Below are 23726 nucleotides of genomic sequence, written 5' to 3' on the forward strand. Positions count from 1 at the left end.
TTCCAGTAAACTAATAGTATACTTCTAATACATCTACCTGGTAAGTCGTTTGAGGCATCTGGTGATGGAAATTTCAGTAAGTTGGCCATCATCATGGACTGCAACTTAGAATCAATAGCCTTCTCATGTTCATGAATCTGATTGACGACAAACTCAAACTTAGTTACAGTCTGAAGGCTTTGGTTGATGAAATCCGGGATGCCTAAAACCAAACATTAGCAGATTTCAGTTTTTTACAAAAGCAATTTCATCTGACAGCAAGCATAAACAGAGATGTCAGCCTTTGTATGAATATTACCCAAGGAATTCCAGTTGAGTCTTTTGAATCCCAAACTGATGTCTTTTCTGACTAGTTTTATATATGGAGCCAGCATGACGACATGTGCTTCATTCAAACTGTCCAATGCAGAGTGATAGCGGTTGATAAGCTTGCTCAGATCACTGACATACCTAAGATGAGGACGAAACAGTTCAAGAGAGAAAGGACATCAAGTACTGGTTTTTGAGTTTTCTATTCAGTTACGGGTGAGTCTCATCACCTGATGAATTTGTTTTCCTGAAGTGCAACATTTTGAGCTAGATCAGGCACAGTGTAGCCCAGGGCTTCAAGACTGTAAGCCTCAGAAATTATTTCTTTGATCTCCGGAGCAAAGTTCACAATGTATCGCAAACCCTTTGGTGTGCAACTTTCAGGTGGCGGGACGTCCTAAAAGTGAGAAAAATGCAGGGAATTTTAGAGAGTCTTAACACACAATATAAGAGAACCTTCACAAACACACAATATAAGATACAACAGTTATGAGGAAATAGCAAAAGACACATACTAGTCCTGTTTGAGTTGAGTTTTTACTGGTAACCATGGCCAAAATGGGTTTTTTCATTAGCAAAGGCAAATTATGTTCTGTCTCCACCATCCAGCTTTCGTATTTTGCTGCCTCATAGTCCTTCAGCTGCTCTGCCACTTCTACATACTTCTCTCTGGCCTGAGCAAACTACAGCAGAAAGAAAAGAAAAAGAAAGAAAATCACAGAAAGTTGTTTTAAAAAGCATTTTAGTGTATAAACAGTTTAACATTAATGGTGACATAAAGCGTTTTGAAATAACTCACCACTTTGTTCTTTTCACAGTCCAACATCTCCGGCACTTTCAAGAAGGGGAGGATGGCATATTTGATGCGATGGAATAGAAATCGTGCCCATCTGATTGCCCCAGCCACAGGAGGCTCATTCTTATTTAACGGTGGTTTGTCTTTCATTGTCTCAAAAATTTCCCGTGTCCTGTCCACCTACAGTACAACCACACCAACAAAATGACTACGTGTCACTCACATAAATTACAAAACTTTAGTATTTACCTTTATGAAACGTTTACGGCGAGATTTTATAAGGATAAGTTAGCCAAAGCTTGACAGATCAAAGGTATAAAGAATAAATGTCATTTGTTAGTAGATTTTAGTTATCTGTAGCATTATTTGATACACACATGCTCACCAACTTAAGTTACATTGTTTTGGGTGAACTGTTCCTCAGCTGAAGCTTCAAAATGATTTTAACAGTAACTTTAATGTTAAATAGATGCTAGCATGTTTTATTCAATAGCATATTACCTCCTTGCAGTACTGCTCCAAGATATCGTCAAGCTTTTTCATCAGATGGTTACTGATGACCTCTCTGGTGCGAATGTGTTTAAACTTCAGCAGCATGTCAAAGGCATCAGTTGAAGAGTGCAGTGTCTTAAAAGACTCGTCAATAAAGTGCATCGCTTCTGCCTCAATAGCCTAAACAGACACACGCATTCAGCTTGAAATATTGCACAGTTATATTTGTCCAAGCTGTTTAATTACTTTGTGCATTTAGAACAACCAAACAGCTTCTGCAATATCTGAAACCCACCTGAACTGCCGTGTTGAAGTCTTGCATGATCATTTTCCAGCTGCTCATCTTAGAGATGTTGAAAGGACTAAAAACGGCCTCCTCAAGGGGCACAACCAGATTTTCCACTGTGCGGTGCACTTCATCAATGTGTTTTGTGTCACCTGTCACACTCAATAGCTCTGGGCCAAAGATATTGTAAAACTCCTCCAAAATCTACCCAACACAAACACATGAGAAATAAAAATCTGAAGTTTATTTTACACATTCAAATCTTCAGATATTGTGTGAGAGGTCAGTATTTATGAATTATATATGTATTTTATACATATAAATATTCACACCAACCTGCAAAACATTGTACAGATCCTGGCAGACAGAAGCCATGTAATCAGTCTTCTCAAACAGTTTCTTACGGTCAAACTCCCAACGTGAAGCCTTGCTCAATTGCTCAATTTCAGCACGCCTCTCAAAGTAGGATGTCTTCCACTGACTTAAAACCTGCTTAGCTTCGTAGACCTTGGATTTGGCAACTCCCCTGTTGTTTCTGTTTAAGGCACAACACACTGTTATACTGACACAAGAAAACATCACATTTGAATAAATGATTCTGTTTGACTACTGAACAATAAATTTGGTTTTACTATAAATTAAAAAGTCTCAGAATATGTAAATGGATCCACATATACTTGAACAGCGTGTGGACATCTATGGCTTGAGTCACACGTTCACACAGCTGCCAGGCAATTCGCTCCATTAAGGGGACCATACAATCGTTCGTGTTATAGTGGTAGGAGATCATCCATACAATTTGCAGGCTCTCCATTAAAGGAGGGATGGTCTCCAAGATCACACCAAAATTTGCTCCAGTAGCCAGATTCTGAAACAGACAATGGTAGCTTTGATAAAAGTGAAGGAGAAGTTAACACAACAGATCCACAATCATTCTTTTGATTCCTTTTCCTTTTGTCCTTGCAAAAAATTTATAGATTCATGGAACCTTTTAGTTTCATGTAACTACCTTTTGTTGTATAGTCAGCAATAATGTTCTTACCATGAAATGCCTTTCTAGTGTCTTGAGGAAGCGTAAATTCTCATCTGACTCCAAACGGTATTTAGTAAGTTCAGCAATCGCTCCCTCCAGTGTAAGAACAATGCCTGCACCTGCTTTGGTCATCACCTCCACGATCTTCCCTACTGCAGGATGATTAAGCTGTTCACTCAGAGCATTAAGGACAGACGCACGTTCCTGCCAAAGTGCTATCTCAGCCAAAGGACCAGGCGCCTGGATGAAAATGGAGAGTGAATGATTGAGTCTAGCGACTGCATGTCACCAGGTGCAGTTGAGACATTCTTTAACTGAAAGTTTTCCTTTTAGGTCGATGGGTATTTCTTAAATTCTTGACAATATTGCATAAATTTAGCAGAAAAATTATTTCTCCTGCTTTAGTTCCTGGACTGAATCTCAGAACATGAAATTACAATTACAAACCTGTGGTTTTTTGTTTTTCTGCTCCTCAATAACAATGGTTATTTGCGTTTGCCAGTTCATCAAGCACTGCTCCAAGCTTTCTACCATCTCTGGATTCGAAGGCAGGTCTTCCAACTCCAGCTCAGGAATGTGCAGTAAAATCCCATCTGTGACATGTAGAATGCTTTTAGACTGAATCACTTTTTGTGAATGGGCATAAAAAATAACTAATGTCCTGTAAACATTTATCAGTACTAGTCGATACACTTGCTTGGAAACTGAGAGAAGAAAAAGCATTTTCTTGCAAATCTATATACTCTAATAAAAATTAAAAATCATGGTGAGTTTTTGCCTTTAACAATAGCAAGCCCTTGGTTCAAGTAATTAAACAAACCTTCAAGCTGAAGGTGTTGGAGAGTCGTGTTCAGCAGTCCCAAATGTTTATGCGTTATGTTGAGCAACTCATCACGAATAATAAATTGCCCACTTGGCTTCACTAAACTCTTTGTTTCATTTGCTTCACTCTTCCCATTCATCTTCTCCTGATGAGAAACTTCCTCACTTTGATCACCTGCTCCAGCTACTGCCATTTGGTTGGCAGTAAGCATGGGTATATAGACCTGAGAGGAGATGCAGTCAAATATTCATTAGAAAATCTGATGTTTTTCCATATACAATAATAAGATTAAAAGCTAGTATGCTGCTGTTACATCAACTTTCAGTCCTACTAACAAAAGTTGCTCCTGATCAGTTGTATTTCGTATTTTTCTTACATGGGCAAGTTTGCTTTGCAGCACCTGAAGAGGGTTTCCACAATGCATGCCGATGTCAAACAGCGAGGGCATCATGATATTGACCTCATTCATGTCCAGTGGTTCAACAATAGTCTCTGTTTTATAATACAACAACTCAGTATCTTGTTTATTGCTTTTATATATGGAAGATTAGAAGTGACAAGATTAGAAATAAGTACATCAGAGGGATAAATAAAGTTAGAGACGCAAAAACCAGGTGAGAGAGCAAATAAGATAAACAAGAATCCTGTAGGCTTGAACATGTTTAAGTATGACGATGAGGAACTAGCATCTCACCCTTTGTGTTCCTGAGAAAGTAGAAGACACAAGATTTCAAAAATCTCTGTGGGTACTGGTTGACAGCTAGGTGAAGCTCAGTGTGATAGACCAGATTTATCTCAGTCCTCTGAAATCACCAAACCAGAAATATGTTAAACCTTCTTAACTATCTTGAGCCTCTCAATCAATAATGCATTAATAATTATATCAGTTTTAAAGTTTGATCTCACATGACTTTCCCTATCATCATTTGTAATGAAGTCGGTGGTGTTCTCTGCCCCACCTGGGTCAGGATCTCCAGTTTTCTTTTCTGGTAATGTAAACATTATTGTTAGATGTTGTCTTGCGGTCCAAATGTCCACAGCGTTGTTAAATTACATAAGTAATAAACTTTCTGAGAGTATGCTGAAACATGGTCAAAGGTACCAGTAAAAACATCCTACATTAACCCAAAAGCAATACAGTAAAAGGATACGGGTTCATCGAAACTTTATTCACTTTTGCAAACTTGTATTAGCTTTCAGAGACACTGGGCTTTCTGACCTGCGGGTGACTGATAGCCATAGTGAGGGCACAAGCACCAGGACTTACCGACGGGAACTTCTACTTCACGTTCTTCCTCTCTAACAGTTTTGAAAAACAGAAGACACGATGGAGAGTCTTCCTCGGAGACGAAGTTCAAATAACGGATAATTTTCTCTTCTTCTTCTCCATCTCTCCGACTGAGCAGTTCATCGAAACAGTCGGGACATTTCCTTAAATTAAACCCAGCAGACACCCGCTGTCGGATCCACTCCACTCGTAAATCGTCGTGCACCATATTTTTCCACAATATTTTATCCACCTATTTACCATTAGTTAACGTCATCATGTCGGCAGCGATTTCGAGCTCTGAAACTCACCGTAAACTGTGTTTTGCGTTGCCTCGGCAACCAAACGTCTCGTGGCGTACATGGTGAGAGACATTATTTCCCGGAGCTTTGACTGTAAGGGTCAATTTCAATTTCTGGTCTATACAGCAAAATAGTCAAAATGCACACAAATGACGACAATATTCCATCCGCCCGTTATTGTGGTGAAAAAACAAAACAAAACAAAAAAAAAAAAGAGTAAAGACCCTAAAGGCTACCTATTGAACCACACCAACCACGGGTCCACGTCAGTGGTGTTAGTGCCACAATACCTTGATCTGTAACCACATTACATAAAACTCATGGATGTGAAACTTGACCTGACGGAATCCCTTCAGTAAGGCTTGTATAAACCCAAGGAGGGAAGACATTTAAGGGCTTGAAGAGGAAAAAAAACAAACCTCAAATACATTTTATTGACATTAAGAAAGAACAGACGTTTGTTGTAAAAGAGTTAGAACCTGAAGTGTATGATCAGAAAATACATGATATTAAAAGGGTAGCATCATAAGAAATTACAATACACCTTCAATCTATATTTTAACAATTTAGCTTTAACGAATCAATTAATAATGAAACAATTTGATTCAACAAAACAAAGATTGCTGATTCTGTCTCAAAGCTTTGACATTACAATGAACCACTGAAAAGAAAAAGAAAAACATACTGACAGAACTTCCCTTTACCAACTCCAATACCAATCCTAAACAGTACACTTTTAGAAAATAAGCAAACACTAGTGCCTGGCACGAGTACAATACCTCCAATCTTCACCCATCAAAGGATGTTTGAAAGTAAAAGGCTCGTGACCAGCAGAGCTGAGTCAAAGGATGTGAGCTTTTCCATGGTAGGAATGTTAAGCTATACAGTAAGTAGTAGGTGCAAAGGCAACACTGTGAATGCATGAAAGTAATAATCACATTCCTTAACATTCATCTGCAATTCTGATACATTACAAAATATATATGTAATTTTTTTTGTTTAATCTGTAAAAGTATTTACATCCCTTCACACACCTGCTCAAGCACTTTTCAAAAGTTAAAAGTCAGGGATCCTTTGCTTTGTTTTGGTACTACAAGCTGGGCATTAAGGATGATACATTATGCTGTCGTGGGGTGGTAATTTTGGTAAGGCAGTCAGTGCAATAAAGTCGAGCAATGTAAATGAGAGGTTGGCTCACTCTCTACTGTGTGGAAACCAAATCTGCCAAAAACAAAAACGCCTTGGGGAAAAAAAATTAATATAAACACATAAACCAGGATGCTGAAATGAATTAAAGCTTGTTAAAGAAGAAGAAAATGAGGAAACACAAAGTAATAAATAAACTTCCATCTTATTAGATCACAAATGTCCACAGTAAGGTCAAAACTACCAACATATTTATCCCAAAGGTGTTTTCTAAGTAGCCAAATGTTACGGCCCTTCGCTTTCTTATTACTGCTAATGTTGGCTAATACTAAAATTTTATACATTACATTTTCCTATATTGATCCTGCATTTGGAAGATTTGTCTCTCCATGCAAGTGACATCAATGACCATTAACAATTGTACCTTATAAAAATTTGATGAGTTGCATGTTAAATCTGAGGCTAACATTTCACCCGAAAAACACTCTGCAGTGAAACTTAATGATCCTGACACAAAAGAATTGAAAGTTACACGAATTTCTGAATCTCGCCATAAATTTCTTTACATGAAATGTAAATAATAAAAAATGAGAATAAATATCCAAACTATTTGATCATACCTCTGGAAAAGGTCTTCACAAGTACAGAACCCTGTTGGCTTGTTTTGGTTCTGGTTACCAACTAAGACAATTTCTCAATAGTCACTTCACAGTAACCCATCCTGCTCAAAGCAAGATGGTAGGAGAGAGAAGGAAAACGGGCAAAACTTGACACCAGTCCCACTGTAGAATTTATTCTGAAACTCCACCCTGTGGATAAAAAGATGAGAAACCGAAATTATAAACACGAAAACAGATACTTCAGAACATATTGATCCTATCACACACAGTACTTTAGTGCTTTGTCTTACCAGTGTAGCCGAAGAGCATGAAGGAACGCAGAGAGACCCTCCATTACCAAGAGGATGGACACAGTGAGGACAGCAAACAGGCCAAACAATGGCACCAGGACTACAACCCCAAGTTTTGTGTCCATTCTTAGTCCTATTCGCATGACCATGGCCCACAGCACCTCTGACAGCTCTGTGATGGCAAATAATAAAATCTACTTCAGCATCCATTTAGAGAAATACAAAATTCTGGCAAATCACAGGTCAAGAAAATTTTTTTACACTCACTCATCATGGACATTAATGTCATGGTCATGGGTGGTGAACCTGGACACCAATGAGTGTTCCAACAGGTCAATAATCCCAAGAAAACAGCAAAACTTGTTTTGGAATTGATAAAACAGCCTAACATAAAGCTGCTGGAATGGTCTTCCCAAAGCCCCGACCTCAACACTATAGAAAATTTGTGGACTATGCTTAAAAGCCAGCTCTGTCCAGGAAACCGACCCATTTAAATGAATTCCACCAGTTCTGCCAAGAAGTGTCAAATATTCTGCCAGATTTACACCAGAACTTTGTTGACGGCTACAAAAAGCCTCTGACTGAGTCGCAGCTTCCTTAAGGACATTTAACCAAACATTAGTGGCGACATAGGTATATATTTAAGCCTCTGCGTATACTTTTGACCCTGTGTGATTAGCCAAACTATTCAAACTATTCAAAACTATTCTTGTTTTTTTTAAGTCCTTAAAAATGTGTCCTGTACAATTATGAAACCTTGAAAAAGATTAGAGTTCAAAGAAATCATTAACAGCCAAAAATGACAATGCCTTTCATGCCCATGAAGAGTGCATGCAAGCTTCTGACAACAAATGAAACAAGGCAGCTAATAGTCTGCTGAATGTACTGCTAGTGAGTGGCCATCTCATAGCCTGCATATTTAATCATTTTCTCTGCATGTTAGAAAGGACAAATGTGGACAATGTAAAAACAGGTTATGTGAGAAATACTGGAACTGGAATAGAGGCCACAACTTGATACTTGATTAACCTAGTAAAGTCTGAAAAATTAAGTAACAATTAAGAGCAAAGTCCATTGTAACATTGTGAAGAAGCACTTTGTTTTAGAACACATAATAATTATTAATGATCTTGTACTTACGGGCATGTGCCAAGCTTAGAGCCCAGAGCCTTAGGTAAGAGGCTGTGTTGGAGATGCAACCCAGGCAATACTCTATGGTGTGAATGGACTGATGAAGTATCTCCTCTGCAAAGTCAAACTATTGTATAAAAAAGATAAATGAATGTAGCAACTGGTAAAAATGTTTGCTTATGAGCAAATACGAGATGAAAAGGTACCAAGCTGTTTGCAACACTGACCTCCTCTGAATGGTGATCCTCACTAGTAGACAGATCACTGTGACTGCTGCCCTCCTCCATGTCATGAGCCCTCATCAGGCAGAGATCTTCATCACTGCTGCGTCGCACACGCTCATATCCCTAAAATCAAACGGACAAACTAAGTGTGTTTGAAAATTTACACCAAGGAAAAATATTTGGTGATGTTTTTCACATCTTTTAAATGCAGGCATGAATCTCAAACCCTTACCCTGTACATTACCAAGCGGTGACTTCCATTTTTTAGCCAATAAAGGTAGATGGGTTTCCCCAGGAGTAAAACAGGCACCGAGAGAACAGCAATGATCACCAGAAATATCTGCAGACCATTCTGGAAGAGCCAAAATAAATAAATAATTTAAATAATGAAGGTATGGGACTTCTGTGGGATATTTTAAATAACATTAGACTGAATGTGTTCATTAAGCACGTAAACACACAGCTGAAAGAGTGGAGCTGCTTACCTGTCCTGGGTAAAGGGGCTTCAATGAACTATCATCCTGCATGATGAACATGTTTATGAAGTGGATGAGAATGCTCGGAGCGTCCTCAGACGAGAAGGCGAGCCACTTGTAGAATATCATGAACACCAGGTATCCAAACAGACTCAGCATAAACACGAGCTCAGGGATGAACACCAAGTACAGGTTGTACTTCTTCCTGAAGTATCTGTTTTTTTGACAAACAAAAAGAAGGCAGACTATTAAAAACGATATCATGTTACTTAAGGAGCTGACATCATGCTTTTTTGTGCAGCTCAATGTCTACATAGGACAGAGGTATTCTCTCCCACAGAAAATACTCCTACAATACATGAAATAACCTTTTACACTGCAAGACTTTCTTCCATCTCTATGTTTGCCAGCATGTAATTTGCGTAGGCTTAAAGATGCATAAGTTATAAACATTTTTTGCCAAGAAAACTAAAGGTTCTGTTGCCGTCTACAAGAGCGAACACACGTCTCTATTCTTTCCCAGCTCCAGCAGCTAAAATGACAACTTGTTCCAAAGCGAAATACTGGCTCTTAAGGGCTTTCACAGGGTAATGAAAACAGTAAACTAGTACTTACAGATGATTGTAGGTGCTGAGGATTAGCCCAAAGATCATGTGTATGACCCCGAATATCACTGACATCTTCATCTTATAGGAGTTAAGAAATGTAAGCCGGTTCGTTGCCAAGTTCCAAATCTTTACAAAGGAAAGGTGACATGTTATTACTGGTGACTTCAGGGATTAACTGGAGCAAACAGAATAAGTAGCTCTGCTTATTACTGTGATACATTACCAACATGAGGATTATAAGACTATTACTGTTGCGTGTCTAATAAGGTTACTTTTACCTAAGTGATTCAATAACAGCAACCCTGACACCAGAAATTTTGCTTTATTGAAGAATGTGTGGCTGATAATGTATGAGTGAAATTGGTTATCAAGCAAACTGACTGCTTTTAATGAGTTTAATCAGTTAGGAATTGATCCAGTTTACTGTATCAACAACATCCTGGTGACTGATTTTCTTTAACCTTTTTAAATAACAGGATTTAAATTTCACACGTCAATAAAAACATTCAAGTGCAAAATATCAAAATTTAAGATGAATCACGTTATAAACCACCAAACCATAAAAAGTAATGATAAAATCCATTATTCCAATCAGGCATAACATTATGACCAACTGCCTAACACTGTGTTGCTCTCACTGTTCCTTTCTTGGACCACATTTGATAGATACTGTCCACTGCAGACTGGGGAAGCCCCACAGGAGCTGCACTTTTGGAGATGCTCTGACCCAGTCATCTCATATCCTCATGCTTACCCATTTTCCTGCTTCTAACACATTTACTTTGATGGCAAAATGTTCACTTGCACCCTAATGTATCCCACCAACATAACAGGTCCAACGATGAAGAGATAATCACTGTTATGCACTCTACCTGTGAGTGTTCGTAATGTTATGCATGATCAGTATATATATGACATGATATCATATTTTTAAGCTAGCTCTTAAAACTGTCTACTCACCGGGTCAATTCCCAGAGGGTACGGCCCTTTAAAAACACCTCGAATAGCTGGATCCAAAGTTAGCTGGCAATTCTTACAGAGGACACTATTGCTGTAGGGCAAAAATGAAACCCGTAGTAGTGTCTGTGATTGTGAAACTGATTTTACAAAATTCATCTTATATTCATCTTATCTTTAAAAACACAGTTGTAAACTTCCTGTTATATGAAGTTCTTCTTATTAAAAGGTACTTACTTCCACTTTTTTTCAAACATGGTAAGCACACTCCATCCAGAACCAAAGATGTTGAGAGATTTTGAGAAACAGTCATTGTATATCAGCCCAGTGTAGATAGAGAACAGTCCCATCATCAGAATGATATAACGCCCCTCGAAGAATGTGTTCAAGATCTGCATGTGCACATTAAAATCACTTAATTATACTTCTGAGAGACTGCTTTTACCCATGCAAAACAAATAAACTTTAGAAAGGGCATTTTCCAAAAACTTTGGAGTACTCGCCTCATTCCTGGTGTTTTTAAATTTGCGGTGGTTTTCATACAAAACCATCCAGAAAGCAAACAGAGCCATGAGAACGCCATGACCAAGGTCACCAAACATCACAGCGAACAAGAATGGGAAAGTTATGATTGTGAATGGAGCTAAAAATAAGCAGAAGGGGGAAAAAAGCACAGTGAATGATCATTTAAAGCTTTTTAAAAATAAATACGATAGTACAAGGGTGGACAACAAAGGCATTAGTATTAATATAACTGTAATGTAATAACTTGATAGTAAAGTAATGTCACTGCAGCTACAACAAACTGTTTTGAAGGCCTCATTTATACTGAAACACCTGTAAAAACTGCATTTCAACATAAGAAGTCACATCATATATACACATAAATACATATAATTTTGTGACTCTTCCACCAATTTTTACACATATAAATATTAACATTGAAACAAAAGGGTATGTTTCACTCATAAAGGACAATCATTTCTGCAATAAAATATGATAGTTATCAACTTTGACTTGCAAGAATTTTAGTGCAATTTTAAACATATTAGTCTAATAGGAGCCTATAATAATTAATCTATATTAATTATGCTATAATTATGAGCATGTTACCCTATTATTATCACCATACTACCAATTTTAATCTAGATAAAGTACAGATATTTATTATAATGAGGTTACTATAGTATTACAAATACATTATTATACTATTATTAACTGGTTTTTGGATCATTGGAACCTTTATTTTTTTTAATAATTATTACTCATTTGGATTTTTTAAATCTCTTTATTATAAAGTAACAGAAAAATAGCTACTAAAACTACTAATACTAAGTTAAGATAAATCATGCTATATCTAAAATATCATAAAAAGCTAATCTGAAGGTTGCCTGCATTGTTACAGGGAGCAATTTGCTTATCACGCACAGAACATTTCAGGCTGTGGTTGCCTAGGTAATAGTGTAATGCAGGGGTAGGCAACCTTTCTGATGACGAGTGCCATCTAAAAATTTCCTCAGAAGTCAATGTGCCATATGATTGCATTAGCAATAAATTTAATAACGCTCTATATTAACAGTTACACACTATATAGAACAACTTTGTAGATATATGGCATGTTTGTTAATACACATGTTAATCTGATCTCTGGTCTCCCACTCACAGACACAGGTCTCCGAGTGTCCAGCATTCAGACAGCTACCTGAGGACAGTCATGTGAGAGAAAATCTGCTCACACAGATATGTAGAACCAAATACTGTCAATAAGGCCTCTGCAATGTTCTGAAGACAGTTAAACTTGTCAGGTAGTGATGTCCAGCAGGTGAAAATGCAAGCTCCATGAACACGCACAGCTGTGGGTTCCAGCTGCGTTTGTAGTTCTGCAAACTTTGACCCCCACAGAGTCGAGGTTTTCATTTCAATCAGCTGCATTTCGATGTTGCATTAACTGGCATTAACTCGGCCAGTTAATGCGAGACAAATCCAGCTGCTCATTAAAGATTTCTGGTTTGATCAGAAAAGAAAACATTGGTCCAAACACCTGAAAGTCCCAAAAACGTATTGCGAATTCTGTCTCAAGTCTACGGATGTATCCGTGTATTTCCGTGGTGCTGATGCTGTGCTGAGCGGAAAGCTCCTGAAGCTTTTGAAGTTTCGGAACATGGAACGCTAACAACATCCCTCTCACCGGTAGGTAAGTTATTTTTAGCCAATTACAAGTTGAATCTGGTAGTTGGGGTTGTTAGCTAAGATACCGTCATTAAGAAGCAGCACAACTAATGTTTCTATGTGAGCTTATTTGCGATGTGCACCGCTGGCCCGTCCATTTATTTTTAATGCACCTTCTCAGATTAATTCACTGCGTGTCGTGCCCAGGGCTGGACTGGGACAAAAAATCGGCCCGGACATTTTGACTAGAGACCGGCCCACCAGGTATTAAAGCCATAAAGCCTTTGAATGAAAACAAACGCTGTTGTGACAGTGATGTACAGTCTTGTTGGTATATGTATGATTTCTATACATTTTACATCAGATAAAAACTTTGGTTGTAAGATTCAGATAATTATTTAATAACAGCCAGACATTTTACATAAGAATAAGAAAGTATTTCTTTGTGCCCCCCTCTCCCTGTTAATGCCCTACCTGGCCCCCTGGCAAAACTTTGCTAGACCCGCCCCTGCACAGTTACCAGCTGTCAGCTACATAGAAAAGGATCCTGGTGTTATTTGTCTCTCAGAAACAGTTCATAACTTCAACTCATTCATGTCACCTAAAGGTAAGCCTGTTTCTCCATCACCTGTTCAGCTCTGATGATTCAGTAAGGACATCTCCTGGTTTCATCTTCATGTTTCCCTCTCACCACATATCCAAACCGATATCATGACCAGCAGCTTTACAGCTGTGGCTCCAGCAAACATCAACTGATACTAGAAATTAATATTAAATAAATTCTAACAACAGCTGATCAAGCTTAAACGTGCTGCTGTTGTTTAGCGCAACATCCAGCGGTTTCCTCTTTCTGGCACAAAGTGGGCGACAAACAAACAAGAGAGAAAAGCCGATCAACTGATCATTGATCAGTTTCATGATTGAAGTAGAAACTGAAAGAAGAGAATGAGAGAAGAAGAGGCAGCTGTGCAGCGTAACGACAGAATAACTCCAGCTTTGTGTCTTTTTTCCATTCTAGCTGAAGTACGGGACAAACTGTTTCAGCTCAACACGAAACGCGTGATGTTTTCTCTGAATACGAGACGATTCAGTCTTTTTACGCAACGGTTGGCAACTCTACTAACTAACCTTATGAATAAAATAAAGTTTACTATCAGCAACATCATAGCACCCACCCAGCTGTATAGCTAGCTAATACACAGTACGAGTTATTGTAACCGACTGTAAAAAGTCAGCCCAACGAAAAATAAACTGCACCTAAACTTGGTTTATATTTGACCCAGATAGACTGCAGGTCATAACTTCTTACCTGAAGTTCAGTTCACCTGACACTCGGACCGGCGGCCGCCTCGGGTCTCTCCTCCTCCTGCCTCCCCTTTCCCTCATCCACCTGCTGGCCTCCACCACTTGCTAATGTTACTGAACCTGGGGAAGCTCCGCCATATCCGCCACCAAACAACAGACTAATTTTTACACAACGGCCAGCATCTGGCCAATACACCACCTTTCATTGTTTATACCGTTACAAAAAAGAATAAAATAAAATCATCGGCCCATAAAAATGAAAACTTACCATCGGCCCACCGGGCAAATGGTCGTGCCATCAGTTAACCCTTTGCGTGCCAACTGTGGCACGCGTGCCCAGGGTTGCCGACACCTAGTGTAATGTATCAATCACTGGTATCCTGTGCTCTCACTGATAGGCATGTCAGTTGAGAGAGTATCTCAGGACCCGCCCCCCTTAGCTTAATGCGTGCTGATGTAGCCGTCAGCTCTTACTTTCAATACAGAATCGTTCAAACATTCAGAATTATAAAGTGCTGGTTTTGATACATTAGTTGGGCCCATAGTGAGTGTGTGTGTGTGTGTGTGTGTGTGTGTGTGTGTGTGTGTGTGTGTGTGTGTGTGTGTGTGTGTGTTAGACAGACAGGTACAAATCTCACTTACCAGGGTTTACTTCCCTGTAGCTGCCCACTCCATAGGAGTCTACAATATTCTGAAATCCAGAGGTAAACTTGTTGGTCCTTATCAGGGTGGGAGGAGTGTCAGTTGTGGGGATACGATTAACAAAGGAAGGAACTGTTGCTCCACTTTTCCTCTGAAACATCAATGGGAAGTTACACATGTAACATGTAAGTAGGTTACAAGAAGCTTTTCTCCACAAATGTACATATAAGAAATATATACAGAACTCTAAATCATTTTTAAAAAGCCGTACAGACAGTATAATGTACCGTTTTTAGATCTATAAAGTGCCCCAGCTCTAAATAACTTATATTTTATATGTATTTTAAAATCTATACATAAACATGTATTAACAATAACACATCTTTGTAGTTCTTTTTCACAAATACACACTTTTACACTTCTCAACCTGCAAAATGAATCAATAGTGAGCCCTCAGTACCCAAGCAACGCAAAATGTGTTTTTCTTTAAATAAAGTGGGGCAAAGACTGATGCCTCACACAGCATTTGCTTTTATCATAATAAAACCAAGCCCTTTAAACAACAGCAAAGGTTAAATAAACAGAAAAGCCTCCAGTCAGGCTGAAGTTCCTCACCGATCCGTCTTCTAGCGCTCTCCGCAGTGCAGGAATGTCACTGACAGGACACCACACCTCTGCAATCAAACACTTATTGGTCACATCAAAACTACACAGGTTCAGAACATAGTAGATGGCCTTCATCTTCTTGACTTGGACGACCCAGATGTAGACAGATTCTGAAGCCTTGATCAGGACCTGTCTCAGGTAGTCTTCTGTCCTATGAAGCACCTGGATACAGTAACAGGTAAACACGACTGTTAGTGTGATGTATAGCTTCAGATTATTAAGAATTTCTTTTTAAAAGAGAGAGATTAAAAGTTACAAAACATTTTCTTTTCTTTTAAGATGATGTATGTGACATTTAAAAAGAACAACATGTTCAAATTTAGACCTTTGTGAGTGTTTGTGTGTGAATATAACAGGAAAAAGTTATAAAACAGGCAAAAGACAAAGCAGTGGGGAGATAAAGAGAGAGTGGCATGTATAAAGTTTCAGCTGAGGCCTCATGTTGATCATGTGCTACAGCGGCTGAGTGGAATTCCATCTTTCAGTCACAGTGGGTTAATGCTACCAAAGGATTCACAGTGCAATGCTCTTGTTAGGAGCTGAGCTGTTTGTGCAGTTTTGCTCACTGGCTAACAAGAACAACAGCCAGGTTAATCGTTCAGAAAACAGATCAACCATTTCATTTTGTTCTTTGACCGTGAAAAGAAGTTCAAAGCAGAAATCGTGTGTATAACATAAAGAAAGAGTATTCTCTTGTCACACATAATAACTTTTTCTGTCCTTAACTAAACACTTGTATGATCAGATAATTAAGCAAACAACAGACATACAGTTTTCAGGTCCTGAATGCGAGTTCTTAGTCCTTCCACAACATCGTCCCTCTCCTCGTTGTTACTGGGATAGGGGTACAGGTGACAGTGGTAGCTGTGGAGAGAAAAAAGTATGCCATTATTCATAGCTTACTGCTATTGGGCATAGAGTCTAAAACAGATGCCAGCCTTTTAACGAGTCCTGTGAAATACTTACCAGTCACAGATCTTTTTCACTTTCTGACCAATTTGGTCTCCCCAGTAGGAAATCAGGAACACCACACTTTTGGTAGGTTCACCCTGCAGAAAAAGGAAGTGTAAAAAAATAAAGGAGACACCACTGACACAAAAAATACAAGTTTAATATGACAAGGATTTCAGGTTTTACTTATATATGTAACTTTAATAAAAATCTAAGGAAAACAAAAACTGATTTAGATGCATTTGTACAATCAGCTGTTGTTTACCAAAAAAAATGAGAGGAAATACAGCTGATGACCTGAAAGCTCTTTGACCTTGAAAACCCCAATTTTTGAAAAAGCACGACTCTCTCTCTCTCTTTTTGTGGAGTTTAGTGATGAGCGTTAGCACGCCTTTCCGATCTTCCATCAGTAAAAATCCATCTGACATTCCATTAGTGAGGTCATGCCTCTGGTCAAGCAGAGGAAATTCCCAAGTGGATTCAGTGGTATCTCTCACTATGAATAGACAACATCACAGCACTCACTGTTTATATCAACAACTAGTAAAGAATACTTAAGAGCTTCAAAAGAGTCATCTACTATTTTGTCCCATAACAAATCTGGGATTTAAGCTTTGGGTGGTCCCGAGTCTGGATAAACTGGGAAGGTTGTGTCAGGAAGTCAGGACATCCTACATAAAATCTTTGCCAAACCACACATGCAGGTCACCAAGAGGAGCGAATCCATGATTCACAACTCTCTACGATACTCTCCCACCTCCATCCTCTGATCTCCAGCAAAACAAGACGGACTTGTTCTCAGTAATATTTAATAACATCAATACCATGTGTGCACACAGCAAGGGAGGGGGGAAGACAGAAAAAGAGACGGGAGTTTATTTCCCATTTCTACCATGAAATGAAAGTAATGTGCATAGCGGGAGAGTTACTTAGGTATATAAGCATGTTTTCTCATTATTACATGTGGACAAAGATGTTAAAATCAATTTGTACTAAAGTTTTTAGTGTGCTATTAAAGCTAACTTACAGTTAATTTGATTTAAATCAAATAAACCTGGTTCATTAACTTGTTGTACAAAGTCAAATATCCTTAATCAAGCCTAGTTAGGAAATAAGATACAGGCAAAATTTTAAAAGGAAGCTTCTTTTGTTTCTTTCTGTCTCATGTTTTTACGTCACACCGTAAAACATAACAAAATATAACAAAAGTAAATTGGAATCCAAATCATGTTTAACCTACCGTGTCAGGATCTTCCAGATACTCTTCGACTTCAGCATAGCTAAGGATGGTGTAGCCTTTACACACTCTCCAAAGCATTCGCTCAAACGCCTCGATCTTCACCCTCTGAATAAGGCCAGAAATGAAACTGCAAAAGACAAACGAGCAGCTGTCAGACCTCATCCTCTATCAAGATCAATTAAATTAATTAAATATAAATAAAAATTTAATGTATCAATATAAAGGGAATGACACCAAGTACATCCTGACTGCACTAGCACTGTAAGTTTAGCCACCTTTTCTTTGAGCCCTCATTGTCACTACACATTCAACTAAATCTGTGCCCCACCACACTATCTCTCTGTTTTTACAAAGTCTAAATATATTTTTGCTTCATTAATCAGTTCTTTCAAAAAGCCACAGCTGCCTCACAGTTTCAGAGCATTTTGTGAATAGCTTGTTTGTTTGTGGGTGTTCTAAGTATAAAGTGCATCTGTGAGTAAGAAGAGCAGCGGCAGACAGAAAAGGAAACAGAAAACTATTTAGAAAGAAAATAAATGTGCATCTGTCCTCATTCATGTGGAGCATTCACTTTGTATAACATAAATAAAATGCTGACTGATAAGGCTGACAGAATTGTATCCCTCACCCCAGTTTGGCTCCTAGCCTCTGCATGCTGCTGTAGTCCATCAATGTGTCTTTTTCCAGGAAGGGAAACTCCTCATACTGTACTTGCAAGGGCTCCCGCTATAAGTGAAGACAAGACGCAGGAGGGTAAAGAAGGCAACTGAAATGAAATCAGCCAGCACACTAATTTCTGAGCCATGAAAGAAAAACAATGTGGCATCGTAGTGAGAATGTGGGTTTTTCAAGAGGTGAGCCAACACAAACACTAACCTCAGCATTTCTTTGGACAAAGTTGCGTGTGATGCGCAGCATGTGTGTGTACTCTGTCAACTCCAGCAGATTCCTCTGCAGCTTCTCCTTATTCCTGGTGACTTCACCTAATTCCATCTCTAGCCTCTGTAGCTGTTCCTGAGAAACGATAGGAACGTGTAATATTTAGCAATACATGACAGCAATAATAATACTAAAAATGATGATTATGATAAAAATAATAATAAGATAGTAACTAACCATTATAGTCATGACATGCTTGGGTAAAGGAGCTGCTGGGTTCACATCTGTTTCTGGCAGTGAAATATCTGCTTTCTTGATTTCCCTCAGAAGGTATCCTGTTATAAACAACAAGCGATTTTTAACTTTATGAAACTATCATAACCGCTTCCAAACACCGTGACCAGCCTTTGAAAAACACTGAAATTGAAGACAAGTCTGACAGTGTGCTACTCTCTTCCTAATTTAATAAGCCAGGGTTTGGTTAACCGAGTTAAGCATTCAACTAAATCTACAACCAGCTGACATTTCCCATGACTCGATTTACCTTCAGTGAGGAGATCTTCTTCCCACCATAAGCAGCCAAGAACTATTAAAATGTCAAAGACTAACATATGCTTACCGAGGATCCTCTCCATTTCTTCACATTTTTTGATCTCATTGACATGTTTTCTCTGGAATGCGTTAACAGTGGGATTGAGCTGAAACAGGTGAAAAGTACATGTTCGTTAGCACCTTCTCATGCAGGACTCTGAACATATCTCATGAATAAACTTAAAAAACTGTGCAATAAGTCTATGTATGATCCCATTTATGGTAGCTTTAAGACATATGCCGGTGACTTCCGCGTTCACTTTATGTACTGAGCAAACGTCACTGCATTATTTGATGACTGTAGAGAACTTTTAGATTACTGTCAAAAAGTTCAGCTACAACTTCTTAAGTGATGAATTACTGTTTCTAGCGGATTCAAAGCGGTCTGTTTTCGTACTTACATCTCTGAACTCTGCAAGTCCCAGTTCTCCAAGTTCATTGATGCAGTCGTACGCGGACCCAGACTGTAGAAACAGCTGGGCCAAACACATCTCTTCACCCCGGAGCAGAGAAGCCATCGTGACAGTTCTATCTGATATTCCCCTCTTCCGCGGGTGGGCTAATGTTAGCAAGCTAAACGGTGCTGTTTCTCCAGATTTTATGTTAGCAATGTTCAGTCGAGTAGTCCGTAGCCCTTGTCATGATGTGGCTCAGGTGATAAAACTAGACGTCCCTTACATAACTCCTGATTTACATAGCTATCGTTACAGCACACTATTGCTGTTAGCTAGCTAACTGGCTAGCCAAGTGCCATGTTGTTGACTCTTGGATGGGGAAAAATGTTTCAGTAAAATTGAATGTGAAGCTAAGAAATAATACGTGTTACGACCGCTAAATCCTAGTACGTGGCGAAAAGTCTTCTTAGACTTTACGAAGTTTTAGCCTACGTCCGTAACACTCACGTCACTGCATTTCACACTGTTGAATGCGATCATATTCCACGGCACCCAGTGTACCTTTGACCAATGACGGCAGCCTCCTGGAGTCTGCGCACAACACAGTCAACATAACGCTAAACCCTGAACGCTGACTGAAGGTTCATGACCTGAGACAAAAACTTCGACCTCTTAGATATTTTTCATTGGATTCTTTCAAGAAGTGTATGGAAGGTTGTTTACACCACTGAAAAAAAAAGCCAAACGCAAAGACTCAAACTTCTGAGGAAGTTGACATTTTTACATAACAAAGTATTAATGACAAGTATTTTCCACCTCCTTACTATTTTTGCATAATTTTCACACTTACATGTTTCAGATCATCACATTTTAATATTGATAAATAAAGACAAATTAAGTAAATAGAAAATGCAGTTTTTAAATAATGCTTTTATTTATTAAGTGAAAAAATCCCAACCCAATCCAAACCTCGCCATATGAGAAAAGTAATTGTCCTCACTTGTTAAATCGTGAATTAACTGTGATTAACCACAATATTTTGAAAGCTAGATTCAGTGGCAAAAAGCCATAGTCATGCCTGATTACTGCCACACCCGCAGAATCTGTTATCACTTAAAAAGACCAACTGTCTGACAAAGTGAAGTACACTAAAAGACCTCAAGAAGCAACACATCATGCCATGTTCTAAAGAAACAGCTGAGAAACAAAGTCCTTGACATCTATCAGTCTACAAAGTGTTACAAGGCCATTTGTAAGACTTAAGTGAGTGAAAGCCATTATCCCTAAATGGAGAAAACATGGAACAGTGGTGAACTTTTCCAGCAGTGGCTGGCCTGCCAAAATCACTCCAAGATCGTGCTGATGACACACTCACGAGGTCAAAAAAGACCCCAGACCGACATCTAAAGGACTGCAGGTCTCACTTGCCTCAGTTAAGGTCAGGGTTCATGATTAAAGTAAGAAAGAGAATGGCCAAAAATGGCATGCATGGGAGAGTTTGAGGAGAAAAACACTGCTGACCAAAAAAGAACACAAAGGCTTGTCTCACATTTGCCAAAAAAACATGGTGATGATCCCCAAGACTTTTGAGAAAAGTTTTCTCAAAAACGTTTTGGAAGGTTTGAGTGCTGTTGCATCTGGTTTAAAACGAACACAGAATTTCAAAAAAAGAGCAACATTCCAACAGTCCAACATGGTGGTGGCAGTGTGATGGTCTGAGGCTGCTTTGCTGCTTAAGGACGTGTTCAAATTGCTGTAATTGATGGAACCATGAACTCTGAATGTCCAGCCATCAGTTACTATGCTGAAGCTCAAGAGCGCTCAGATTAAGCAGCAGGACAATGATCTGAAAAAATAAAAAGATCTGCCAAGCGTGGCACAGCCAGTCATTAGATTTGAGGGCATATTTAGAACTGGGCCAGGTATGTTTGGATAGCTTTTTTCTATGAATGAACTAGTGAACTTGAGAAAAAGAAAGTTTTTTACTTTCTTTGTCTAAAGTTGAATTTTATTTGATGGTCTGAAACACATGTGACAAATGAGTAAAAAAAAATAATCAGGAAGGCAGCAAATCCTTTTTCACAGCACTTTACCCCAAATTTTGACTTGTGGATGGCTTTCTTTTCAGTGGCAGAAACAAGCTTCTACAGGAGGTAAAATAGGTCGCATAAATCTGATTTCACAGACAGAATAAATCTATATTTTATCATTTAGGTTCTTCTAAAACCATTTTGGAGTCATGGTTGTGATGCTGCTGAAGTGAACTGAAAATATTAGGAAGTTTATTACGTATTGCTGAAAAAACAGAGAAACTGAGAGAATGAGATCCTCCTTAAAAATTACATTTGAATATGCACTTCCCCAAAATGGCTATTGAACTGCATTATTCATACAATGCATTTGCATTTTTAGCAATCTTAGCACATACATTGGTAACTGGCTGTCACAGAGTATGTACAAGCCATATCACCAAAAACAAATGAAAAGAATAACGTAGTAATTTAACAGCCCAAACTGAAGCCTAATTGCCCCAAATCCTTTGTTTGAGTTCATTTGTGTAATTTCCCCGTTTCCATTTTGTTGTGCTGTTAGTGTACTCAGAGCAGTAAAGAAGACGCCAGAGGTTCATTTATACTATGTTCCATTTTCACTGTGTATCTAGTGGACATTTGAAGATAGTACACAGAATAGTTCGTGTAAAAATAAATAAAATGTAGATTCAATAAGTGTGATGACTAAAAAAAAGAAAAGAAAAAAAAGAACAATTACTCTAAAAATAAAATAGTGCAAAATGGAAAGGAAACACAAATTAACAAAAGAGGAAGTGATGTGGCTGCGTAGACACACCTCATCACAAAGTGCACACTGCAGCAATAAACAGCAACAGAACGCTGACTGATGCACATCTGTGGCTGCAATAAATATCGGCCTGTAGGCGGCATTCAGTAATGATTTGATGATTATCTCTTACAGCATGAAATACCACATTAATAAATACTGTCAGCACATTGTCTCACAAATAAATACTTTTTTTTATTAATATTCCTGCTTCTTAATTTAAATTGCACTGGTGATTTATTTCAGTATCACTCTGTGACATCAACTTTGAGGTAATTTAAATTACTATTACTATAAAATATAGTAAATAACTTTAAACCCAGGTCTATAATCCTAAGGAACAGTAACTGTGTTACAGCTGTTGCCTGTCTGTGTGACGCTGAAATAATATTTTGCTTCTGGGTGATGACCCTGAGTCATGTGAGAACAACTGAAATCTGAAAAAAAAAACAACCAGGAATCAAGTCCCATGCACGAGAAAGTAATAGAAAAATATTTTTATTGCAAAAAGGTTCACAAATACAACAGTTTATACTCCTACAACAATCATAGGAATAAACATGTAAGTTACTATGTTATTAAGGAAAAGGTGTCATTATCCTCAGTGACACTTTAAACCATCATCACTGAGTTTTAGTGAGCAGAGTTGTTCCACGCCTGTCTGATTTGTCTCCACGGGGTGCCAAGAACTGAGGCAACGATAAAGAAGAAAACCAAGATCATGCCCTTAGCCAGCGACTGAGAAAATGGCTCGCCTGTGAAGGATAAAGGGAAAGTAGGTCACTGACTGTAGTCTTAGTAATCCAAACTTTTAGAAATGTTTCTAGGGGGAAAAAGTGAAACACATGAGAGTTTGTTTTTTTTATTATCCACCTCAGGATCAGTTTTATTCACTAATGCATTTAAAGATACATTTAACCAGAATCCTATTAATCTAGAACTGATTTTGGTACAATTACACTGAATATTACATTGTAATTTGGAGTACAGCCTGTGTTCCTCTTGTTTAAGCTTTTAGGTCTAACAATGGATAAAATTATTTTAAAACCACAAATAGAATACAGAGGAATTATTCTCTGGGTAAGGACTCTTCCTAATTGATTAAATAACGTCCAAAAGGAAAGAGTAAAAACACTGCACAGTTTCTAGAATTTAACAAATCTTCACCTGTGTAATACTTGGTGATGGGAAAGGCGAGTTCAGGCCAACACACATCATTCCTGTTACAGTCATATTCTGTGAAGTTCATGTAAAACCTAAGGGAAAAATTAATTAACAAAGCAACACTTT

General features: G+C 38.4%; 3 protein-coding genes across 3 annotated transcripts in view; all 3 read right to left on the reverse strand.

Annotated features, from left to right (window-relative positions):
• The window catches only part of dnah10 (dynein axonemal heavy chain 10), a 28464-nt gene extending 23111 nt beyond the window's left edge, over nucleotides 1–5353 (reverse strand). The window contains exons 1-16 of the mRNA XM_005722165.1: nucleotides 5007–5353; nucleotides 4646–4725; nucleotides 4434–4542; nucleotides 4116–4231; nucleotides 3737–3962; nucleotides 3364–3509; nucleotides 2926–3156; nucleotides 2561–2751; nucleotides 2220–2418; nucleotides 1893–2087; nucleotides 1607–1777; nucleotides 1109–1285; nucleotides 825–992; nucleotides 540–706; nucleotides 299–450; nucleotides 38–202 (exon numbers count right to left, since the gene is read on the reverse strand). Of these exons, the coding sequence (XP_005722222.1) occupies nucleotides 38–202; nucleotides 299–450; nucleotides 540–706; nucleotides 825–992; nucleotides 1109–1285; nucleotides 1607–1777; nucleotides 1893–2087; nucleotides 2220–2418; nucleotides 2561–2751; nucleotides 2926–3156; nucleotides 3364–3509; nucleotides 3737–3962; nucleotides 4116–4231; nucleotides 4434–4542; nucleotides 4646–4725; nucleotides 5007–5235 (2722 nt within the window). The 5' untranslated portion in view covers nucleotides 5236–5353. The remainder of the gene's footprint in view (nucleotides 1–37; nucleotides 203–298; nucleotides 451–539; nucleotides 707–824; nucleotides 993–1108; nucleotides 1286–1606; nucleotides 1778–1892; nucleotides 2088–2219; nucleotides 2419–2560; nucleotides 2752–2925; nucleotides 3157–3363; nucleotides 3510–3736; nucleotides 3963–4115; nucleotides 4232–4433; nucleotides 4543–4645; nucleotides 4726–5006) is intronic.
• Nucleotides 5354–5723: 370 nt separating this feature from the next.
• Nucleotides 5724–20167, reverse strand: atp6v0a2b (ATPase H+ transporting V0 subunit a2b). Its single transcript, XM_005722166.1, has 20 exons — nucleotides 19605–20167; nucleotides 19232–19310; nucleotides 18850–18947; nucleotides 18610–18747; nucleotides 18362–18459; nucleotides 17734–17860; nucleotides 16509–16591; nucleotides 16313–16406; nucleotides 15492–15704; nucleotides 14877–15027; nucleotides 11264–11403; nucleotides 10998–11152; nucleotides 10764–10854; nucleotides 9811–9929; nucleotides 9205–9409; nucleotides 8952–9071; nucleotides 8723–8842; nucleotides 8505–8622; nucleotides 7365–7536; nucleotides 5724–7263 (listed from the first exon to the last, which is right to left on the reverse strand). Exons 1-20 carry the CDS (start codon nucleotides 19719–19721, stop codon nucleotides 7161–7163), a joined length of 2541 nt encoding a protein of 846 aa, XP_005722223.1. The 5' UTR covers nucleotides 19722–20167; the 3' UTR covers nucleotides 5724–7160.
• A 2751-nt stretch (nucleotides 20168–22918) lies between these two features.
• Nucleotides 22919–23726, reverse strand: part of tctn2 (tectonic family member 2) — a 6079-nt gene continuing 5271 nt past the window's right edge. Inside the window, exons 14-15 of the mRNA XM_005722400.1 lie at nucleotides 23604–23692; nucleotides 22919–23191 (exon numbers count right to left, since the gene is read on the reverse strand). Coding sequence (XP_005722457.1) covers nucleotides 23070–23191; nucleotides 23604–23692 — 211 coding nt within the window. The 3' untranslated portion in view covers nucleotides 22919–23069. The remainder of the gene's footprint in view (nucleotides 23192–23603; nucleotides 23693–23726) is intronic.

Source organism: Pundamilia nyererei, unplaced genomic scaffold, assembly GCF_000239375.1.
Source record: "Pundamilia nyererei isolate P.nyererei 1_Seehausen unplaced genomic scaffold, PunNye1.0 scaffold00006, whole genome shotgun sequence".
In the NCBI taxonomy this organism is placed as follows: domain Eukaryota; kingdom Metazoa; phylum Chordata; class Actinopteri; order Cichliformes; family Cichlidae; genus Pundamilia; species Pundamilia nyererei.